Source organism: Sus scrofa, chromosome 14, assembly GCF_000003025.6.
Source record: "Sus scrofa isolate TJ Tabasco breed Duroc chromosome 14, Sscrofa11.1, whole genome shotgun sequence".
Classification (NCBI taxonomy): Eukaryota; Metazoa; Chordata; class Mammalia; order Artiodactyla; family Suidae; genus Sus; species Sus scrofa.
In genome coordinates this window covers 53,996,861-54,018,703 of record NC_010456.5, presented here as the reverse complement: position 1 = coordinate 54,018,703, position 21,843 = coordinate 53,996,861, and the positions used below count along the sequence as shown (strand labels likewise).

The following is a 21,843-nucleotide window of genomic DNA, read 5'->3' as shown; positions in this document are numbered from 1 at the left end:
GAGTTCCAAAATCGCAGTTTCTGATGGTGACTTTTCTATCCTTTCAGGGAATGATCAACCTTGTGCTTGAATGTATAGACAGACTGCACGTGTACAGCAGCGCCGCACACTTTGCTGATGTCGCGGGAAGAGAAGCAGGGGAATCTTGGAAATCAATTCTGAATTCTCTCTATGAGTTGCTGGGTAAGAAGTGTGATTGGATTTTCAAGGCAACTGACTTATGTCCATTTAACATCACATGACAGTTACAGCAGCTTTAGAACATGCTTCTCAATGGGACTTTCAAGGTTTACTTGCGTTGCACTACGGTCAATGATGTATAGTGTTTAAAACCATCTTTGAGTATGCAGTGTGGCTCAAGCAGTAGATTTGCCTTTGGTGAAAGGGGGAAAGTCTTCTAAGGTGTAGTTTTTTAGGCAGAGGGTCTTTGTAGGGCTGTGCATTAAATATTTCATTTCTGATTCTGCAATTAGTCCCACAAAAGCCCAGCCTACTCTTCACAACCCCACCCTGTCAGGAGTCTCCTCCAGTCTCCTTCTCTACAGTAGCTGAGGTCTGCATCTGCAGCTCCTAGCTGTGCCTGACTTGTGCTCAGCATCATTTGGACTGGGTTATGTTGCATTCTGTTCGCTCTCTGCAGACCTTCATAAGGTTGTTGGAAGGGTTAAATGCGGTGATGTATGTCAAAGGCTTAGCACAGCATATTTTGTTCCTCTTATCCCAGATTCCCATTTCTTTGGATACTGTCATCCTCTCCCTCATTAACATAGTAATGCTTTCTTCCACTTCTGTTTTTATTCTTGTGGCGTTTTGCCTTTTAAATATGTCTTAGAAAAGAAACTTCACTTGGAACTCTTGGATATAGCAAGGAAGGTTCTTGATCGGCTGATAGAAGGCATAGCATCCTCATCTGAAAATGGAGGCAATAATGTTTTCTTCTTAAATTCCCTCCAGGCTTAAATTCTATATGCTATTATCCTACCCTCTCTCAATACAACATCAGTCGTTTTAGGTACCAGGCACCTCCACCTCTGATGTGTAGCTGGTACTCAGTAAATACCCAAGATTGGGTTGATAGCTGGATATTGTAAGATTTCTGCTTCATCTCTGTGCCTCCACTTCTCTCCACCAATCTTTACTTTAGACCCCAGGGGACCCGTGCACACTCCTCAATGCACTTTTATTGGTTCTCTGATACTTGATGTATAACTTCTTATTCTAATCTTTGGAATACTCAAGCCCCATGGCTGGTCTGCCCCTTCCTGTTCACCTGTGACCTCACACTTTCTCTGGTCACACAGTGTCACATCCTTCCTGTCCTTACTTCCAACCTAGTCTTATCCCTTCAGACTGATGGGAATTATTTTATATCAGAGATTTTATATACAGTAAATATATAGTTAAATATTCATATTATGTATTAAATAGGTATGTATATATGGGTATATGAAGCATATATATATATTTTTTTTTTGTATTTTTAGGGCCATGCCCATGGCATGGCGGTTCCCAAGTTAGGGGTTGAATCAGAGCTGTAGCTGCTCACAGCTCATGGCAACACTGGATCTTTAACCCACTGTGCAAAGCTAGGGATCAAACTTGCATCCTCATGTATGCTAGTCAGATTCGTTTCTGCTGAGCCACAACAGGAATTCCTGAAGCATATATTTCTTAAATATACGCATTTAAGCATGTATTTCCTTAATTCTTCCTCTTTTTTTTTTTTTTTTTTTTTTTTTTTTTTTTTTTTTTTGGCCACACTGAGGCATGTGGAGTTCCTGGGCCAAGGATCAGATCTGAGCTGAAGTTGGGTCCTAAGCTGCAGCTTCAGTGATCCCAGATCCCTAACCCACTGTGCTAGGCCAGGGGTCGAACCTACCTCCCAGTGCTCCCAAGACACTGCCAATCCTGTCGCAACATAGAGGAAACTCCTCTTTCTTTAATTCTTTACATCCCATTTGATTAAGGAAGGATTTAAGGGAACTATGACTTAAACTTGGCATAATTTGAACCCCCTAAAACTCACATCTTAGTGGAAGATAACAGTATAATAATCACATATGTCACTAAGGTACCACATAGCGATTTCAGGCAATGCATGTTTTGTGGGTTTTAAACTAATTTTTTCATGCAGAAAGAGATATTAGTTCTGAATGTGCTTTCTGCAGACGCATAGACACACACACACACACACACACACACTCTCTCTCTCTCTCTCTCTTTTAACTTTTATGTTTGACACTGCTACTCCCAAGAGGGTTTTTGTTAATCCCCCACCCTGTGTGTGTTTGTGTGTGTGTATGTGTGTGTATACCTCCCTTCAGAAAAGTTTCCTTTTTCCCTTTTGTCTGTTTTCCCCAGTGTCTTGCCTCTTCATTCCTGAAGGGGGTCTTTTGTAGCAGAGACTCTGTCATGTTGAGGGAACATGAACTTGGAGTCCAGTGGATCTGGGTTTTAATAGAGGCTTCATCCATTCATCAAAGATTAGTTGAGTGACTGCTATGGGGGATGCCTTCATCTGGGCAGCGAGGCGCCATTGTGAGCAGGATAGAGTCCCTGCTCTCATGGAGCTGATGGCTGGATATAAGGTGTAAATAGCAGAGCTGGTCACAATGCTGGGCAGTTACTTGCTTCACCACCTCAACCATCTAGATTCAAGTTAATGTTAACTCATATGAATAAATTCTTAGTAAAAGACTGACAAACTTGACTACACAAAAAATTCAAACTCAGGATAAATATTATTACAAAATAAAAAACAGGTGAGAATTTGTAAAATATGCAATCTATAGGAAAGAAAAAGGCACAGTGTCTGTAATATAGAGAGATTTCATAAATCCATAAACAAAGGAAGTATCTAATAGAAAAACAGACAGCAGATGACAATAGGTGGTTCACAGAACAGTGAATAAAATAAAAGATTCTCAACATGGCACATAAATAAATGGAAATTAAGATAATAAGTAGTGATCATGTTTCACTTATTAGATTAGCACAGACCAAAAAAAAATTAATAATACCCACTACTGGAGAAAAATGTTAGGTAATGTCTCCTTGAGAGTGTAAATTGATAAAATTTAAAAACCAAACTTCAGTTGACATATACAAGAGTTTAAATGTATATATCCTTTTTATTCTCCAAATTTCTACTTTTAGAAATGTATTCTAGAGACATATTTGTACAAGTATGGAAAGGATGTCCATTGCAAAATTGTTTTTGAGTAGCATAATATTGAAAACAATTTTCTTTATCAATAGGAGATTGGTTACATAAGTCATAATATACCTATAAATACTGTGCTCTCATTGAAATTTGAGAAAAATATACCATATACCATTTGGAAAATTGTACAAAACTAGGCTTGGTTGTTGGTATTTTTAATATGGCAGTCTAGGATATGGCATTAAGTGAAAAAAATCAGGATGCTTATTTATATAATTAGATTCAAATTGCATAAAATTAAAAATATGTAGAGAAAGATAAATTCTTGTATATACATTGGACATTTCTGGAAAAATGCACAGAAAACTGATAGGTAGCTGCTTCTTGGGGGAGATCTTTGACTTTTCTGTGTGTTCCGTTACATATTTATCATTTTTTATTGAAGTATAGTTGATTTAAAATGGTAGTTTCTGGTGTACAGCAAAGTGAGTCAGTTGTGTGTGTGTATGTACATATATCCTTTTCAGATTCTTTTCCATAATAGGTTATTACAAGATTCTGAGTGTAGTTCCCTTTGCTATATGCAGTAGGACATTGTTTATCTCTTTTATGTACAGTAGTTGAGTATACGTTAATCCCAAACTCCTAATTTATCCCTCTCCCTCTTTTCCCCTTTGGTAACTGTAAATTTTCTGTGTCTGTGAATCTGTTTTTGTGTTGTAAATAAATTCATTTGTATCATGTTTTTAGATTCTATGCATGGTATTACATGATACTCGTCTTTGTCTAACTTACTTCATTTAGTATGAGAATCTCTAGGTTTATTCATGTTGCTGCAAATGGCATTATTTCATTCTTTTTTGTGGCTGAGTAGTATTCCATTGTGTGTATGCAACACAGGTATATGTTGCTTCCTTGTCTTGGCTAGTGTAAATAGTGCTGCTTTGAACATTGGGCTGCATGTGTCTTTTCAAATTAGAGGTTTCATCTTTTCTGGATTTCCAGGGGTAGGATTGCTGGATCATATGGTAACTCTGTTTTTAGTTTTTGAAGGAAGCTCCATACTGTTCCCCATAGTAGCTGCACCAATTTACATTCCCACCAACAGTGTAGGAAGATTCCCTTTTCTCCACACCCTCTCTAGCATTTATTTACATTTTTATTCTTAATCTTCTACATGTATTACCTTTATAATTGAAAGGAGTAGGTAACAGAAATATGTGAAGCTAGATAATTGAAAATGAAAGGAAAAGCCAATATATTAATTTCAGTTGAATTAAAAAAGGAATATTTATGTCAGTGCTTATAAAGAATCTCTTTTGATGTATACACGGTAGTTTTAATGGTGGTTGTTTTAGGTGAATAAAATTATGAGAGATTTTGTGGTTTAAATATTTCTTTGACTATTTGATTATCTTTTCTATTTTTATGGATGCCCCCACAGCGTATGGAAGTTCCCAGGCCAGGGATTGAATCATAGCCACAGCTGCAACCTGTGCTGCATCTGAAGCAATGCCAGATCCTTTAACCTACTCCACCGTCCAAGTATTGAACCCATACCTCCACAGTGACCCAGGCCATTGCAATTGAATTCTTTTTTTTTTTTTTTTGGTTTTTTTTTGTTTTTGGTTTTTTTTTTTTTTTGTTTTGTTTTGTCTTTTTGCTATTTCTTGGGCCGCTCCCGCGGCATATGGAGTTTCCCAGGCTAGGGGTCTAATCGGAGCTGTAGCTGCCAGCCTATGCCAGAGCCACAGCAACATGGGATCTGAGCCGCGTCTGCAACCTACACCACAGCTCATGGCAATGCCGGATCATTAACCCACTGAGCAAGGGCAGGGATCGAACCCGCAACCTCATGGTTCCTAGTCGGATTCGTTAACCACTGCGCCACGATGGGAACTCCGCAATTGAATTCTTAACCCACTGCACCACAGTGGAAACGCCTTGATTTTCTGTCTTTATTGTAGTGACCACTGATTTCAAGATCTGAAAAAAATATAGTGACTAAAATCATGTATTGATCTAAGAACCTTCTGCTACCAATAGTTTTAACGAAGTTAGTGTAATCATAAGGTAGGTAGAGAAGTATATATAAGTGTATCTTCCCCCTTGGCTGGAAAATCTCAGATCAGCAACAATAATTGGGGTTCAGTAAGATATTTTTATCTCATTGTCCTTCTCTACCCAGCTGTCAAAAAGTTTGGTTCAAGGATCATTAACTCCAAATTTATTAATAAATTGACTCCTCCACATTCCTCCAAAAAGGTAGACAGTAGATTCTCTCATGAGGCTCTGTGTGAAATAAACCTTTTCCTTTTGCTTCGGAAATTATTTAGCATGGAGGGAAAAGGGAGAAGGTGGGAATGATAATCTGTAACAATTTTAGCATTTGACATGGATATATCAATATGTGTTTTAGGTGGAGAGTGACAAAAGTAGATTTATGAGCCTGCCATCTTGAAGACCTTAGAATCTTACAGGCACCAGACTCCATAGTTTGAAAAGCATTGCTGCAGCATGCTTTCATATGTCTTTGCTGACATGCACACAATCAATCTACAGGAGGCTTGCCAGCCAGGATGGTTTTTTAAAGATGCCCGAGAAATGTTCTTTGGCAAACGTACTTTGTGAATACCCATTGTGTAAAAATTCAAAGCAGGAAACAATCAAGATAGACTGCTACTCTTGGAGGGTGGTAGAAGTTAGCAGTTTCTGAACCCTGAAAGACGAGGAAGGGTACAGCAAAGACAGATTTTTGTATATCCAGATCATTTTCCCAGTGTCTTAGGGAGGCAGATCTTTCAAAATGCCCTAAAACACTGGGGGAAGGCAGTCAGAATATGAAAAGGAAGGGCATAGCTTTGAACATCTCATGGCAGGTGGTATTCTGGCAACTGTCCACACAGATATTTCCTATCTTGTTTTCCAGGAAATTCAGGAAAAGCATTTAATAAATATGACATATTATTTTTTTTCTAACTTGGCAATAATTTCATGGCTATGAAATGGCAGCCATGAGTTTTAATAGAAATTCATTTTTTTAATGATGATTGTGTGAGCTAACCAACTTTCTTAATATGCTTATACATTACCAGGCCTCTGCTCTTCTAATCTCTTCTTAGATCGGGGATTCCAGATGGAAGAGATTATAGTGGAGGAAGCATAGCCTAGGACCTGAGCACAGACTCTGGAATTATTTTTTTTTAAGGCTGCACTTGCAGTTTATGGAAGTTCCCAGGCCAGGGGTCAAATCTGAGCTGCAGGCCTACTACAGCCATAGCAACTCAGGATCTGAGCCGCGTCTGCAACCTACACCACAGCTTATGGCAACACTAGATCCTTAACCCACTGAGAGGGCCAGGGATCAAACCCGCAAGCTCATGGTTCCTAGTTGGATTCCTTTCCCCTGTTCCATGATGGGAACTCCACAGGTCTTACCTACTTGTGTGGCTACCTTCCCTCTGGCTCTGGCCCGGAGGTTAAAGCTGACATCCCTGGGGGGCCTGGCAGGGGCTGAGAACGGACCTTCTCTGCAGGGCATATTAGAAGTTTCTAGCTAAGGGCTGGTTCCTGTGATGAGGCAACTGCAGCTCTTTTCCCTGGGTAGCTATTTGCAGCTCCTTTCTTGCCCATGTGCGGTTAGTAGTATACCTGGAGCCTTTTTTTCTGGAAGTCTTCCTACTGTTCCACATGGCCCTCCTGAGTAGACTCAGGCACTCTCTCCCCAAGATTCATGGAAAACACGTAGGCCATTTTGGTTCAATGCAACCATGCAGATCAATCCACTCAGTGTTACTGACCTGCCTCCTTGGACTCCTTCATCAATAGAAAGTAATAAGAGGCTGGGTGAGACATTCAGGCAAGGCTTTTTTGGGATTTGTGCTATAGCATCGGGGAGTGAAAACAAGCAACAGGTTCCCTTGCTTGGTCTCTGAAGGGGCAGTTGGATTTTGGCCTTTTTGTCCCTTATTGTTCATAATTTACCCAACTGCCAATGCATGGTTATTTTTAGTTCTTTATGTTTTTTTTTATTATTTTATTTATTTTTTATTTATTTATTTTTTTATATTCAGTTGCTGGAGATTTTGTCCTGGTGCAAACACTGCAGTAAAGGGCCCCAGGTCCTGTCTTGGAAGCAGTTGGCTAGTGCTTCCCTCCCCCAGTTGACTTCCTGGACAGAAGTCTGATTGATATCCTGCACTTACCAGGTCCCCTAACTTCAGGGACAGTTTCCTCCAGCTCCCCAGAGATTTTCCATGGTGCTGGGCTGGGAGGGGACATTGCCCCCTCTACCTCTCTTGAGATCTAGTGGCTGGACTGATAATAAAATTGGCATGAGACAGATTCACAGGAGAAAAAGAAGTAAATTTTAATTCACTCCCAAGGAGGTCACAGAAATGGGATGTAGGAGGTGAACAAAGGAGGCAGCTTTCATACATTTTAGACAAAGAAACAGTGGATTCATGAGGAATTGACAGGACCAAGAACTTGGGTTTTGGGTGCCCAATTAGTGAAGAATCTAAACAGAGCATGGGCTTCAGGTTGTCAATTGAGGAGGTAACAAGACTTGTTTATAAACGCTTCTTGATCTCTGGCAATAAGGTTGTTCTATGTCCAAACGTAGGGAGGGCACCTTTCACGTGACAGATTTATTTCCCACTTCAGAGAGACAGAAAGAGGGTCAGGATGTCCCTGTTGCTTTGGACATTTCTTAAGGAACTTTAATTTTTAAAAAATCAATATGCCACCACATTTTGGAGTGGTTTACTCTGGACCCCCAGGGACTACACTCTTAAATTCTTCAACAGCATTCTGAGGGTTTTGTTTGTCTGTTGTGGTTTTTTTGTTTGTTTGTTTTTTATGGTTTTCAAGACTTAAGAACATCCATTTTTTAATCTGAACACTTGAAATATCTTTGTGGATTCTAGTTCCATCAGCTTCCTGATTGCCTGTGCTCTTTAAAGACTATTCACTTAGTATTTCTAGGCTTTGATTGTAAACTCCAGAAAAAAATATTGTTTGATTTCTCAGTGTATCTCCAGGACCTAGAACAGTTCCTGATGCAAAGCAGGTAATCAGTATCTGTTGAATAAATTTTAAAGATAGTTTTCTGATGCTTCCTTATATCTCAACCCATTTGTCATTTATTGATTCCATAAGTATTTTCAGAAATTTTGAGGTCAGAGTTTAAAACATGAAAGCATGAGGGCCCAGGAATGTCATGATGCTAATAAGGAATGTGGAATCTTTTTGACAATAATGATTTTTTGATTAACTCTCAATGTTATTTGCATTTCATATTCTGATTGGATAAAAATTTAAAGATTTAATGATTTATTCAGCATCAAAAAAAGTTGGTTCAGTGAACTAGCACTTCCTTCATAAAAGTTTAGTTTAAAATGTTTTTATAGTATTTAAATTGTGCTACAGTTAATCACTTATCTTATTCCATAAGAGACTGGATACTTTTTTTTCAGAAATAACATACCTTCTAAGTTATAGGCAATGTGCAAAGGAGCAATAATATAGTGTATGATATAAAGGAGCTTAAAATATGCTAGAAGACCTGCAAACTATTGTGTTATATTTACTATTGAAACTTGTATTTACAGTGCCAACCATAGTGTCTGAAACATTTACATTAATATTTCTTAAATACAGAAAAATACTATGGCTGATGAAAGGTTTTTAATTCAAGATCAATTATCCATTAATAACAGCAGGTTTAAGATATAGCATGCGTGTCTTGTTTGAGCAAAGGACATTTGTCTTGAATTTGTTTCTGACCTTGAAACATCATGTAATATTGCCATTTTTCTTTGGCCATGAGAGTGGTGCTCTCAGCCATCTGATAGCCATGGTCACTGCCAATATTGATGTGAATGCTTTCCTTTGTCTGTTGAAGAAGAAAGTAACTTGATTATGTTATTTAATTTCAAAATGAATGCATCTTCATTAAAAAAATTATTAAAAAAGTCAGAAATGACTTTTAAATATAACTACTGATCTTTAGTGTATAATCTTTAAAAAATATTTCTTTGAATCTAAGTAAAACTTTAGACAAAATAACCAGAAATTTATGTGGAACTATAAAACACCCAGAATTGCCAAACAATCCTGAGGGGGGGAAAAAAAAAAAGCAGGAGGCATAACTCTTCCAGACTTCAGACAATTCTACTAAACTACAGTAATCAAAACAGTGTGGTATCGGTACAAAAACAGACATATGGATCAATGGAACAGAACAGAAACCCCAGAAATAAACCCACACACCAATGTTCAATTAATCTTCAACAAAGGAGGCAAGAATATAAAAGAAGAAAAAGAGTCTCTTCAGTAACTGGTGCTGGGAAAATTGGACAGTTGCCTGTAAATCAGTGAAATTAGAACACACCCTCAAACCATGTGCAAAAGTAAACTCAGAGTGGCTTAAAGACTTAAACATAAGATATAATCCAATGAAATTCCTTGAAGAGAACACAGGCAAAACATTCTCTGACGTAAACCAAATAAATAAATGTTTTATTAGATTAGTCTCCCAAGGCAATATACCTAAAAAGCAAAACCAACAATTGGGACCTAATCAAACTTACAGGTTTTGCACAGCAAAGGAAACCATAAAAAAATGAAAAGACAACCTACAGGGTGGGAGAAAATATTTGCAAATAGTGCAACCAACAATAATTTAATTTCCAAGTATGCAGATAACTCATACAGCTCAATATATTAAAAACAAACAACCCAATCAAATAGGCAGAAGATCTAAACAGACGTTTCTCCAGGGAAGACATACAGATGGCCAAAAAACACATGAAAAGATGTTCAACATCACTACTTATTAGAGAAATGCAAATTAAAATTACAATGAAGCACTACTTCACACTGGTCAGAATGGCCATCATAAGTAAGTCTACACATAACAACCTGGAGAGAGTGTGGAGAAAAGGGAACCCTCCTACACTGTTGGTGGGAATGTAATAAGTTGGTACAATAACTATAGAAAACAGTATGGAGATGCCTCAGAAAATATAGAACTACCGTGTGACCCAGAAATCCCACTCCTGTGCATGTATCTGTACAAAACTACAAAAAGATACAGGCATCCCTGTGTTCACTGCAGAATTATTCGCAATAGCCAAGATATGGAAACAACCTAAATGTTCATCAGCAGATGAATGGATTAAGAATAGCACATATATGCAATGGAATACTACTCAGCCATAAAATAAAATATTAAAAACAAAATAATGCCATTTACAAGGATGCAACGAAAGATTATCATACTAAGTGAAGTAAGTCAGAGAAAGACAAATACCATATTATATCACTTCCATGCAAAAATCTAAAATATGACACAAATAAACCTATCTACAAAACAGAAACAGATTCACAGACATAGAGAACAGACTTGTGGTTGCCAAGAGGGACAGGTGAGGGAGTGGGATGGACTGGGAGTTTGGAGTTAATAGATGCAAACTATTACATTTAGAATGAATAAACAATAAGGTCCTACTGTACAGCATGGGGAACTGTATGATATCTCCTAGGATGGACCATGATGGAAAAGAATATAAAAGAAGAATGCGTATATGTGTATGTATAACTGAGGCACTTTGCTGTACAGCAGAAATTGGTACAACCTTGTTAGTTAACTATACTTTAATAAAAAATGTAAATAAAAACTATATATATCATTAAAAACATGAAAACATTTCATGTACTCACATGCAAACATATATGATAGCATTGTGCCTGTGTACCTGTGCAAATCCCTGCCCCACTAAGACATTAGTCGTGTCCTTATCCTGTGAAGGTTTAGTTGGCTTGGTCCAAGTTCCAGTTTCATGGATTGAGCTGGGTTTAGCACTTCCCTTTGATTGTCTGTATATTTTGAGGGGCTACTTAGTTACACTGTTTCCACTTTCATGCTTTCTCCTTACTATCTCGTGTTTCTCTGAGGTTATATAATATCTTGGCTGCAGCCCATCACCTCTTCATAGGTTCATACAAACAGCCATTCTTTTTGAGCATTTGTAAGTTACCAATTTTTTTTTTTACAAAATTTATTGTGGCTCCAGAGGATTGCTATGCAGCGTTCGTTTTACAGAGCATGACCCTTTTTCCTCCTGGCTTCATTCATCTCTTCCAACCCCCAGTGCTAGAATAAGAAAATTTCCTCTTTTGACCAAGTAGAACAGTCCCACCAGTCTGAAAAAGTGTTCTTGAGAGTCTCTGCTTTTATCCCAGGCACTTATCAGGATATATTTCTCAAAAGGCCAGCTCACATTCTCTAAGAAATACTCTCAAAAAACACTATTTCTCCATTCTGTGTATGTGTACTCATATCGAGTGTATACATTTATTTCACAAAAATGGGATCATACTTTCTGCTGAGGCTGTGGTGTAGGCTGGCAGCTGCAGCTCTGATTCAACCGCTAGCCCAGGAACTTCTGTATGCCATGGGTACAGCCCTAGAAAGGGGGAAAAAAAATAAAACATGGAATCGTACTCTCAATATTCTTTTCTTTTCTTTTTTTTTTTTTTTAATATTAGCTGCACCCACAACATGAGAAAGTTCCCAGGCCAGGGATGGAACCTGTGCCATAGCAGTGACATGCTGGATCCTGAACCCACTGAGCCATCAGGGAACTCTGATATTCTTTTATCGTACTTGTTTCCACTAACTTCTGTTTTGTGGGCATCGTTTATGAGGTTTTAGTGGATGTATGCCACCCTACTGAAAGGATGTATCATGTATTTAGCCCACATTCAAGCTGTTTGCAATACTTTGCTATTATAAACTGTATTCCAGTGAGCTTTCTTGTATTTCTCTATTTTTCCATTACTGTAGAAACTTAACTGATTTCTTCATAGCTGACTTGCTGAATCATAAGTCACACACTCCACTTTTCTGTTAAACAAACCCTGCATGTTCACACACAAGCACAATCCCATTCAGAAAGCATTCTGTTTTACTGAGTTAATTTTTTTTACTATAAATACATACATTTTTTAGTCTATTGAGATTGTTGTATGTTTTATCTTTGACTTATTAACAGATTTCCTAGTATAATTCTGTTTCATTGGAGTAATAAACTCCCATTTGAGTTAATGGTGCTAATGCACTGCTGAATATGTTTAATAAATACCACCCTCATATAAGATTTTTGGGTTTGCATTCATAGGTAGGTGTTCCCTCTAGTTCTATGATATGCACAATGCTTACTGATACCTAATAAGCATTGGTATCTTTGTAATATAGGTAGGGAGGTTTCTTTACTTTTGAACAGTGGTATGTAAATGACTTATTTCTGTTCTTTTTCTGTTTATAGCTGCACCTGCAGCATATGGAACTTCCCAGGCTATGGGTTGAATTGGACCCACAGCTGCAGAGCTGTACCACAGCCACAGCAACACCAGATCCAAGCCACATTTGCAACCAATGCTACAGCTTGCAACAATGCCAGATCTTTAACCCACTGAGTAAGACCAAGGATCGAAACCATATCCTCATGGACACTATGTCAGGTTCTTAACTAGCTGAGCCACAATGGGAACTCTACCTTATTACTTGAATATAGAAAACTTTGGGTCTTTGACATACTTTTCAGTATTACTCATAGTTTCTTATTCTATTTAGATTTTCTGCTTTGGGTCAATTTTGGTGAAAAAATATATTTGGAGGCTATCTTTTTTCCTAAATGTTCAAAATCCCAGTACAGTGATGTAGAAAGTAACTGTTTGTACTCCTTTTTTCTTCTTACTTTTGTTCTTTTTCTATTTTTTTCTTGATTGAAGTCATTGGTGTTTAGCATATATTTAAAAAGAATCCTTGAGTATGTTGATTGAGCCTATTATTTCAATTTACTGCATATGTCCTTTCTACCATTTGTAATGTATTAATTTCTGCTTTTATTACTATTTATTTCTTTTTTCTATTCTACTTATATTTTGATACTATTTTCCTGTATTTCGAAAGGAATATTTAGTCAAAATTTTCACCTTGTTATTTAGCATTTAATATGTATAATTTTTCCTTGAATGCAATTTTGACCATCTTCCATTGGTTGTGGAGGGAGCATTCCTATATTTTGATGTTTACTAGATATTCTTTAATTATGGTATTCATCCCTTCACTGACTAAAAAAATCAGGAGAAAATTTAAATTTTTGTGTGTGTGTCTTTTTAGGGCCACACCCATGGCATATGGAGGTTCCCAGGCTAGGGGTTGAATCGGAGCTGTTGTCGGCCTATGCCAGAGCCACAGCAATGCCAGATCTGAGCCGCATCTTCGACCTACACCACAGCTCATGGCAATGCCGGATCCTTAACCCACTGAGCAAGGCCAGGAATTGAACCTGCAACCTCCTGGTTCCTAGTCAGATTCTTTTCCACTGTGCCATGATGGGAACTCTGAGAATTTAAAATTTTATGTGGGTTTTATTTTTGTTTCTATTTTCCTTACTACTCAAGTTTTATTTCTGTTTTTGTTTTTGTTTTTTACTTTTTGGATGGTTTTATTTTTGTTCCTGCTTTTCTTACTAATTTCAAGTTTTATTATTGTCAGAGTGCATGATTTCTATACATTTCTGTTTGCAGTAAATTTAATCAAGTTTTCTTTGGGGCTTACTGTGTGATTTCTTAAATATTCCAGGGTTATTCATAGGGTTTATTTGTGTGTTATTAGTTTCTTTAACATCTGACCTCTGGAAAATATTTACTATCTTTAATTTCAAAGTCCAGAGATAGGAGTCGCCACCCTGGTATAGTGGGTTAAGAATCTGACTGCAGCAGCTCAGGTTACCACAGAGCTGCCAGTTTGATCCCCAGCCCAGAGCAATGGGTTAAAGGATCCAGCCTTGCTGCAGCTGCCACATAAGTCACAGCTGTGGTTCCAGATTCAATCCCTAGCCTTGGAATTTACATATGCCTGGGGTGTGGGCATAAAATTTTAAAAATAAAGAAATAAAAGCCAGGGATAAAATTAAAGGAGCAGGTTACAATTTAAACAAATGAAGTTCTATAAAATTCAAACATTTTACTGTACTTTCTCCTAGTTGCTGTTGTTCTAAGTCAGGAACAGAAATTCTTATAGATTAAAATCAGAAGTTGCACTGAACATATAGGACTCCTCATTTCTCTAATGCACCTCATCCTTGATGCACTTGTCCCTGGCACTTGTGTGTGTGTGTGTGCACGTGTGTGTGCAGCTGGTTCCTGGTTCTTGGTGAGGGCTGCTATTCCCAGAGCTGACATCATCTTGTAATATGTGTACCAACGTTATGGGGGCTCCATTCATGAAAGAGTATTTCTTAGGTAGCTATAAGAACCAAAGCCTTCCTGTCTTTTCTGGCATCATTTTCTTACTCTAAGATCAGGTAACAGCTTTCAGGGGAAGAAAAAGGAATGTGAAGGTAGTCTTCAGGTTTAATTGAACTCTTTTGCTGTAGAGTCTCCTCTCTTTTGCTCTTAATGAGGAGATAAACAGATGGTATTCTCAAACTTCAGTTCTTCAAACTGCTTCCTAATGTTACCAGATTTAAAGAGGTATATATACACAGTGGAATACTCCTCAGTCATAAAAAAGAATGACACAATGCCATTTGCAGCTACATAGATGGAACTAGAGAATCTCATACTGAGTAAAATGAGCCAGAAAGACAAAGACAAATACCATATGATATCACTTATAACTGGAATCTAATATCCAGCACAAATGAACATCTCCACCAAAAAGAAAATCATGGACTTGGAAGATAAGACTTGTGGCTGCCTAATGGGAGAGGGAGGGAGTGGGAAGGATCAGGAGCTTGGGGTTATCAGACACAACTTAGAATAGATTTACAAGGAGATCCTGCTGAGTAGCATTGAGAACTATGTCTAGATACTCATGTTGCAACAGAACAAAGGGTGGGGAAAATGTATACGTGTAAGGATAACTTGATCCCCTTGCTGTACAGTGGGAAAATAAAATCAAAATAAAGAGTGATTTTTCTTACATCAGCATCTTTTCATATTATATGAAAACCTCACCAGCCCTTTATAAACAGTTATACAGTTGCTGAACAATCGTATGAGTGGGTATAAGAATAGAATTTCCATAACATATTTGCCCCATTTGCTTTGAAAGAATTGAATGATTTAGAAACAATAAAAGTTTCAAATTGAGAACATCAGTTGGGTTGAAAGAAATTATAAAAGCCACATAGTCGTCTCATATAGGATGGGTTCTTTGGTCAAAGAAGGGTAGAAAACACTAGGTTAAGCAAAGTTAGAATAGGCGACTTTTCTGCAGGAGTTAGTTTTTAGAGTCTTTAATGTCCGTTGCGAGACTCTAAATGGAAAGAAGAGACAGGGAGGAAAATGGTGTTCAAACTTATTAGTCATCAGCCCTCTTTCTCTATTTTCCTGTAACATTTGAATATATTTCTTTGTATGCCTGTTCTAGTGACCAGTTCTGTCTCCTAGTATTTTATGCTACATTTTCAAGCAAACTGATATTCTCTGAACGTCTTCGTGATATAGGTGAGAAAACTCAGCTCTAGGGAACTTAAGTAATTTAGTCTCCAGCTCATTAAAAGCAATGAGTATTAGAACCCAAGTAAGGAAACTCCCAGGACACTGGCTTTTCCACTGTCCTTCATTATTAATTCCCAATGCGAAATGTTAGGTTTTTTTCTCAAAATTCATAAGCAGTGTTTTTATCAGTTCCCATTAAACATCAATTCCTTTTTTAGTATTTCAATTTCGTATGTGTAAATAAGTATGTATTTGTATATGTTTTAGGTAAAAAAGATGTTTTATTTTTGATCCAACATTTTACAGCTACCTTGGTTTTGAATTTTACCTTGGTTTTGAATGAGAAAAACCACATTAACTGTAAAATCTGCTTTTTCTTTTGCAGCGGCTCTAATTAGAGGAAATCGTAAAAACTGTGCTCAGTTTTCTGGCTCCCTTGACTGGTTAATCAGCAGATTGGAAAGACTAGAAGCTTCTTCTGGTATGTTTTCCACTGTCTCCTTCTTATACGTTATCTCTGTTTTCATCTATTTCATGTCTTTTAAGACCTAAGAGCACACTGAGGTTCAGTGCAATATAAGTTTTCCTTTTCTTATGTTAAAATTTTTACTGCTTGATTAAAATCACTGGTATTTTCATTAGTTATTTCTCAAAGGCAATCTAACAGTAGCTTTTTCATTCATATCTTTAAAAGAATGGGAGTTCCTGTTGTGGCTTAGTGGTAATGAACCTGAATAGTATCCTTGTGTACTCAGGTTTGATCCCGGGCCTTGCTCAGTGGCTTAAGGATCCGATGTTGTCATGAGCTTTGGTGTAGGATGCAGACATGGCTTGGATCCTGTGTTGCTGTGTCTGAGGTGTAGGCTGGCAGCTGCAGCTCGGACTTGACTCCTAGCTTGGGAACTTCCATATGCCATGGGTGTGGCCTTAAAACAAAACCAAACAAAAAAAAATTTTTTAAAGAATGAATTCCAGAAAACAACCAAACAGCTCCAGCAGATACAAAAAAAAAAAAAAAAAAAAAAAAAAATGCCCATCCCTTTCCCTGGCCCAGGAGGTATCTCGGAAGAGAGAGGAACAGAGTAGCCTTCAGGATGGACTCTTAATGTGAGACAGGTCAGCTGCTTCACCTTTTAAAGAATGCACAGGAAAAATACTCAGAGGGAGAGAGGAGGGAGAGAAGGAGGGAACAAGCAGAGCGTCCTTTCAGCTCAGCTGCAGAGTCCAGTGTTTATAGTCCTCAGGTGAGTCAGTTATAGACACAGTTCCACTGGGGCTACAAAAAACTGCCTGCTGATATCTTTCCCCAGTCCAGCTGTTCACAGGCATTTCTACTTAAAATAGAAGCTCTGTGCTCAGAGAGAGCAGAGTGAATGTCAAAAATAGGAAGGACCCTTAGGGGATGCTTAACCTAACATTCCCACTTTTGAGGAAGAAAGTCGAGGCATGGAATATTGAAATGATTGCTTTGAGACATTAGAATTAATTTTTATAGGCAAGATGGAAACCAGCTTCCTCACAGCAGGCTTGAAATATGTTCGCCATACCTTGTAGCCTCCTAGTTTTGTTTTTTTTTTTTTTAATCTTTTCTAAAGTATTTTTCACTGAACAGATTCCTCTACTGAGTTACATTTATGCTCTTAGTGCCCTGCTTATTTTTTTACCTAGAGGAAGTAGAATGTTGCTTAGTTTTTAAAAGAAACAGTAACAGTAGTGATATGCATATATATGCATATACACACATAAATACGGTAAATGTGTTTCAATCATGTTGCATTGTTTTCTGTTTCCATATACATCCTCTTATTTTCTCTCTCTCTCTGAGGTTCCTAAACACACTTCCCTTGGGTAGTCAATCTCCCAGCTGTATTAGTAGCTTCTGTGCCTGTATTTGAGCAGCACAGTAGAGCTGGGGGGTCTGCAAGCTCTCAGTTTCCTTCCACAAAGGGCACCGGACAAAACTCAAAATAGACTTATGTAGCCTTAAGTAGAAATCTGATGAGGACTTGAAAACAGTTGGCAAAAGGTGTGTTAATGAAGCAGTTTGTCTGAGTTTGGGTTCCACCACAGGTAGACCTTGAGACCAGGATCGAAGGGCAAGTTTATTTGGGACGTGAACAGACAGGAGGCAGAGAAGGGCCAGAGAGGGTGTGTTGATAAGCAAGTTACCACCATGGGTACCTGGAGCCATTTATGGGGGGGAATACTGTGAACACATCCCTTAGAGTTGTCTCAACTGAGGGGCGATGGAGTTGGAGTGTTTATAACCAGCTCTTCTTCCGTGATTCGGGGGCTGCTGCTCCTAGGGACATTAATCCTGGGGCTCCTCCAGTTGCCATGGTGGTCAGAGCAAATCTTTTTTATTCCTTCTTTCTTTTTTGGCCACCCCACAACATATGCAATTCCCAGGCCAGGAATCAGATCTAAGCTGCAGTTGTGACCTACGCTGTAGGTGCTACAATGCCAGATCCTTTAACCCACTGCACTGGGCTGGGGATCGAACCACCATCCTGGTGCTGCAGATAATGCTCCCAATCTCGTGCCACAGTGGGAACTCTGACAGCAAATCTTGAAGCAAAGAAACAGAGGAGCTGGCAGTTGGAAATCAGGCTGCATTCACTGATTGGGGAGGATGAGAGTCTGAGGAGGGCACTGGCAGGGTCTGCTACTCCAAGGACTCCCATTTCATTATGCGATAGAAAGACTCAGGGCAGCTGAACAGATTTTTTTTTTTTTTTTCTTCATATTCTGCACCATCTGAAGTTGGGCAGTAACACTGTTGCATAAAGCCTTGTTAGAATATCTGATCAGTGTATAAGAACATATTCTTATTCTTATAAGAATAAGCCACTAACTTATTTTTGTGGGTAAAAGTAAGTTAGACATCATCCCAGGCTTCATGTTTGTCTATGTTTCTGGGATGAATTTAACTCACAAGACAAGATATATATATATATATATATATATACATATATATACACACACACACACACATATATATTTATATATAGACATATATATATATATATTTTTAGGGCCGCACTTGCAGCATATGGAGGTTCCCAAGCTAGGGGTCTAATCAGAGCTATAGCTTCTGGCCTATGTAATGCAGGATCCAAGCCATGTCTGTGACCTACACCCCAGCTCACGGCAATGCCAGATCCTTAACCCACTGAGCGAGGCCAGGTATTGAACCCACAACCTCATGTTCCTAGTTGCATTCGTTTCTACTGCACCACGACAGAAACTCCAAGACAAGGGATTTTTAAGAGCAAGTACTGTGGATTGAGTTGATGGATTTCTGAAGGCTATTTTTTTCTCAAGGATATTCTTAGCACTTCAAATACTTTTTGAACATTTCAAGAGATAGCTAAGAACAGTCAGCTGGTCTGGAAGCTGCATACTTTTTTTTGTCTTACTTTTCACACAGTCTCTTGCCCCCAATAGTTTCGTTGCAGGAATCAGAGTGGCCGTCTTTGGGCTTCCTGCCAATTCCTCCCCCTCTCACCTAGTGCCATGAATGAAGTTCCCTCTGGGTTTAAGCCAAATAAAGGAACTTTGAGTGGTCATGAATTGCCAAAGCTTTGTGCTTATGTACAATTCAGCTTTTAGTACCTGGAAACATGGTAGTTTAAGCTTCCAAAGATGTTACAGCTATTTTCTGCAAAGCATAAGCTTATCATTTTTTAAAGAAAAAGATTTATAACCAGTGGAATGATTTGTCTCAGAATCTTATGTTCAGGAAGCTCCTTCCCCTTAATACCTACTTAGGTGTGAACAATGGCGTTAGAGTATGCGTTCACAGGATGTTATATGCCATCCACTATTAGGTGTACAGAAATCATAGCTAACTTTTTAAGGGATACCAACAATACAAGCAACACTAATAATAACAGCGAAAAAGACAGTTTTCTTAGAGATATGTCATGGAAAAGGCAACTTTAGCTCTTGATTTAAAGCTTTTAATTTTGCAAAAAGTTGGTTATGGTAAACCCAGGAGATTCTGCATCTGAACCTTATAAGAAACATTAAATCAGAATCGTGATGATGTTGGAGACCTTTTAAAGAGAATCTTTTCTGGTGGGTGTTGGGGTCAGTTACATGCTTGACTCTACAACCCCAGACCATAATCATACATTTGCAACCAGAGATTCACCTAGAGCACATTACAGTGATTGGTGTTTTTAGTAATGATCTTGGGTCATCGAGATATATGAATTATGGCAGTTCCCCTGTGGCACAGAAAGTTAAGGATCTCACGTTTTCACTGCTGCAGATTGGGTTACAACTGTAGTGCAGGTTTGATCCTTGGCCCGGGAACTTCCATATGCTGCAAGCATGGCACGTGTGTGTGTGTGTGTGTGTGTGTGTGTGTGTGTGTGTGTGCATGTGTGTGTGAGCATGAGTGTGTGTGTGAATATAGTGTTTATATATTTGAGAAAAAAAGTATAGTATTTTGCAACATACAATTGATTTGAAGTTATAGTCATTTTCCATATTTACCATTTAACCACATCACTTATTTCCAGCAGTAGGCATTGATGTGTGAAGGAAATAAAGTAACTGGGCTAAGAGCATCCCTGGCTTTTTTGGGGAGGTGGCTTTTGTAGGCAGGGCTTAAAACCTCAGAGAGGAGTATGGTATACAGAGGTGATCTCCCTAGGCTCTAATTAACCAGTTACCAAAAGATTTGGCTGAGGAGCCTATGAAAGATTGAATGCGCAATGGCAGGTGGTCAGCTGGCACCTCTTTTGGTCACTTCTCTGTTCTTGGAGGACTCTGGTGCTCTCCTGACATTACTCTATACTGGCCCTGGTGGCCTGAGCTACTGCTGCCAATTTTGCAGCCAAGAGCAAGCTACTGTCTTACAGCAGTTGGGAGAGAAGTTTTCCATCTTATGCTTGTCCCACCTGTCCTGAGTGCCTGGTATCCATCCAGGCTGCGGCCACCACCTCCCACCACCAACTCAGGAGAGCCATTGTCTCTCTGGGGTTTCCCTGGGCAGTTCCTGGGAATCCATGCTTCTGTTCTGCTTTCTTAGATTCTCCATGGCTGGTTTGGAGATAGGAGCATTCTCCACTTTTGATTCTGTTTCTCCCTGCCCACAGCCCTTTAGGGTGGCACTCCACAAAGTCCTGGTCATCTGGAGGCATAAAAGAGAAAAGTCTTGTCTCAGAGAAACTACATTATCCAGGAAAGCTCACTCAAACTGCTTATTAAAAACAAAATCACAATGATTTCTACATTTCACCTGATTGTTTTTTGGTTCTCTTTGGGTTCCTTGTCATGGAGAGAACTGAACTTTCAGCTCCTCTGTGTTGCTGCTGATAGATGGCTGTTTCATGCCAATGTCTCTTCTGAGTTTTGCTCAGGCCATTCTGGTTATTAAATCTGTTCAGCATCATCTTTGGTGAAATAATCATGCTGTGTCACTTGCAGTCTGGCTCTAAATTTCATGCTCTTTCCCTTCATGGTAGATGCCCCTCAGGTGGGCGGAAGCATATGCTTGAATATCGCCTTTGTGTTTTTCTGACGTCACGAGGGAGAATGGTAACCCTTCCATATAAGTAGGCCAGTCCAGCTGACTGAGATTCATCATTTCTGAGTTGGAAATGGTTTGGGGGTACTCTAACTCGACCAGCCTCTTCGGGGCATGGCTGCGCTTAGTCCTCTCTCACTTGCTCTCTTGAACCACTTTACACAGTTTAGCAGTGAAGGATTTAAAATACTGCTCTTCACCACGTGGCCAAAGATTTTGAAGTCCTCTACTGGAACTTTCTGATACTCTGCGGTCTGAAGGAATTGCTTAGCCTTCTAAAGCTAAATCCACTTTTAAATGCATTTTTAAGTTGTCCTTTGCTCTACACTTCATGATATCTCAGGACTGGGTACCATTGTGTGCTTAAGACCCTATCTAATACTGTGGTTTTCAGAGTTCCCTGGTGGCTAGTGGCTAAGGATCTGGCGTTGTCAAGCTGTGGTCAGGGTGCCTGCTGTGGTGCAGGGTTGATCCCTGACCCAGGAGCTTAGGCACACCATGGGCATAGCCCAAAAAAATGTGGTTTTCATTAAACCATGTATCATGTGACTTTTCTCTACCCCCTTTTGTCACACTTGACAAGTATCAGCATCGGATTATTATATCCCTTGTTATTTGTTCT

General features: G+C 38.8%; 1 protein-coding gene across 1 annotated transcript in view; it reads left to right on the top strand.

The window, feature by feature from the left end:
* Positions 1-21,843, top strand: part of RYR2 (ryanodine receptor 2) — a 754,552-nt gene that overhangs the window by 387,988 nt on the left and 344,721 nt on the right. The window contains 2 exon segments of the mRNA XM_021072683.1: positions 48-183; positions 16,068-16,163. Of these exon segments, the coding sequence (XP_020928342.1) occupies positions 48-183; positions 16,068-16,163 (232 nt within the window).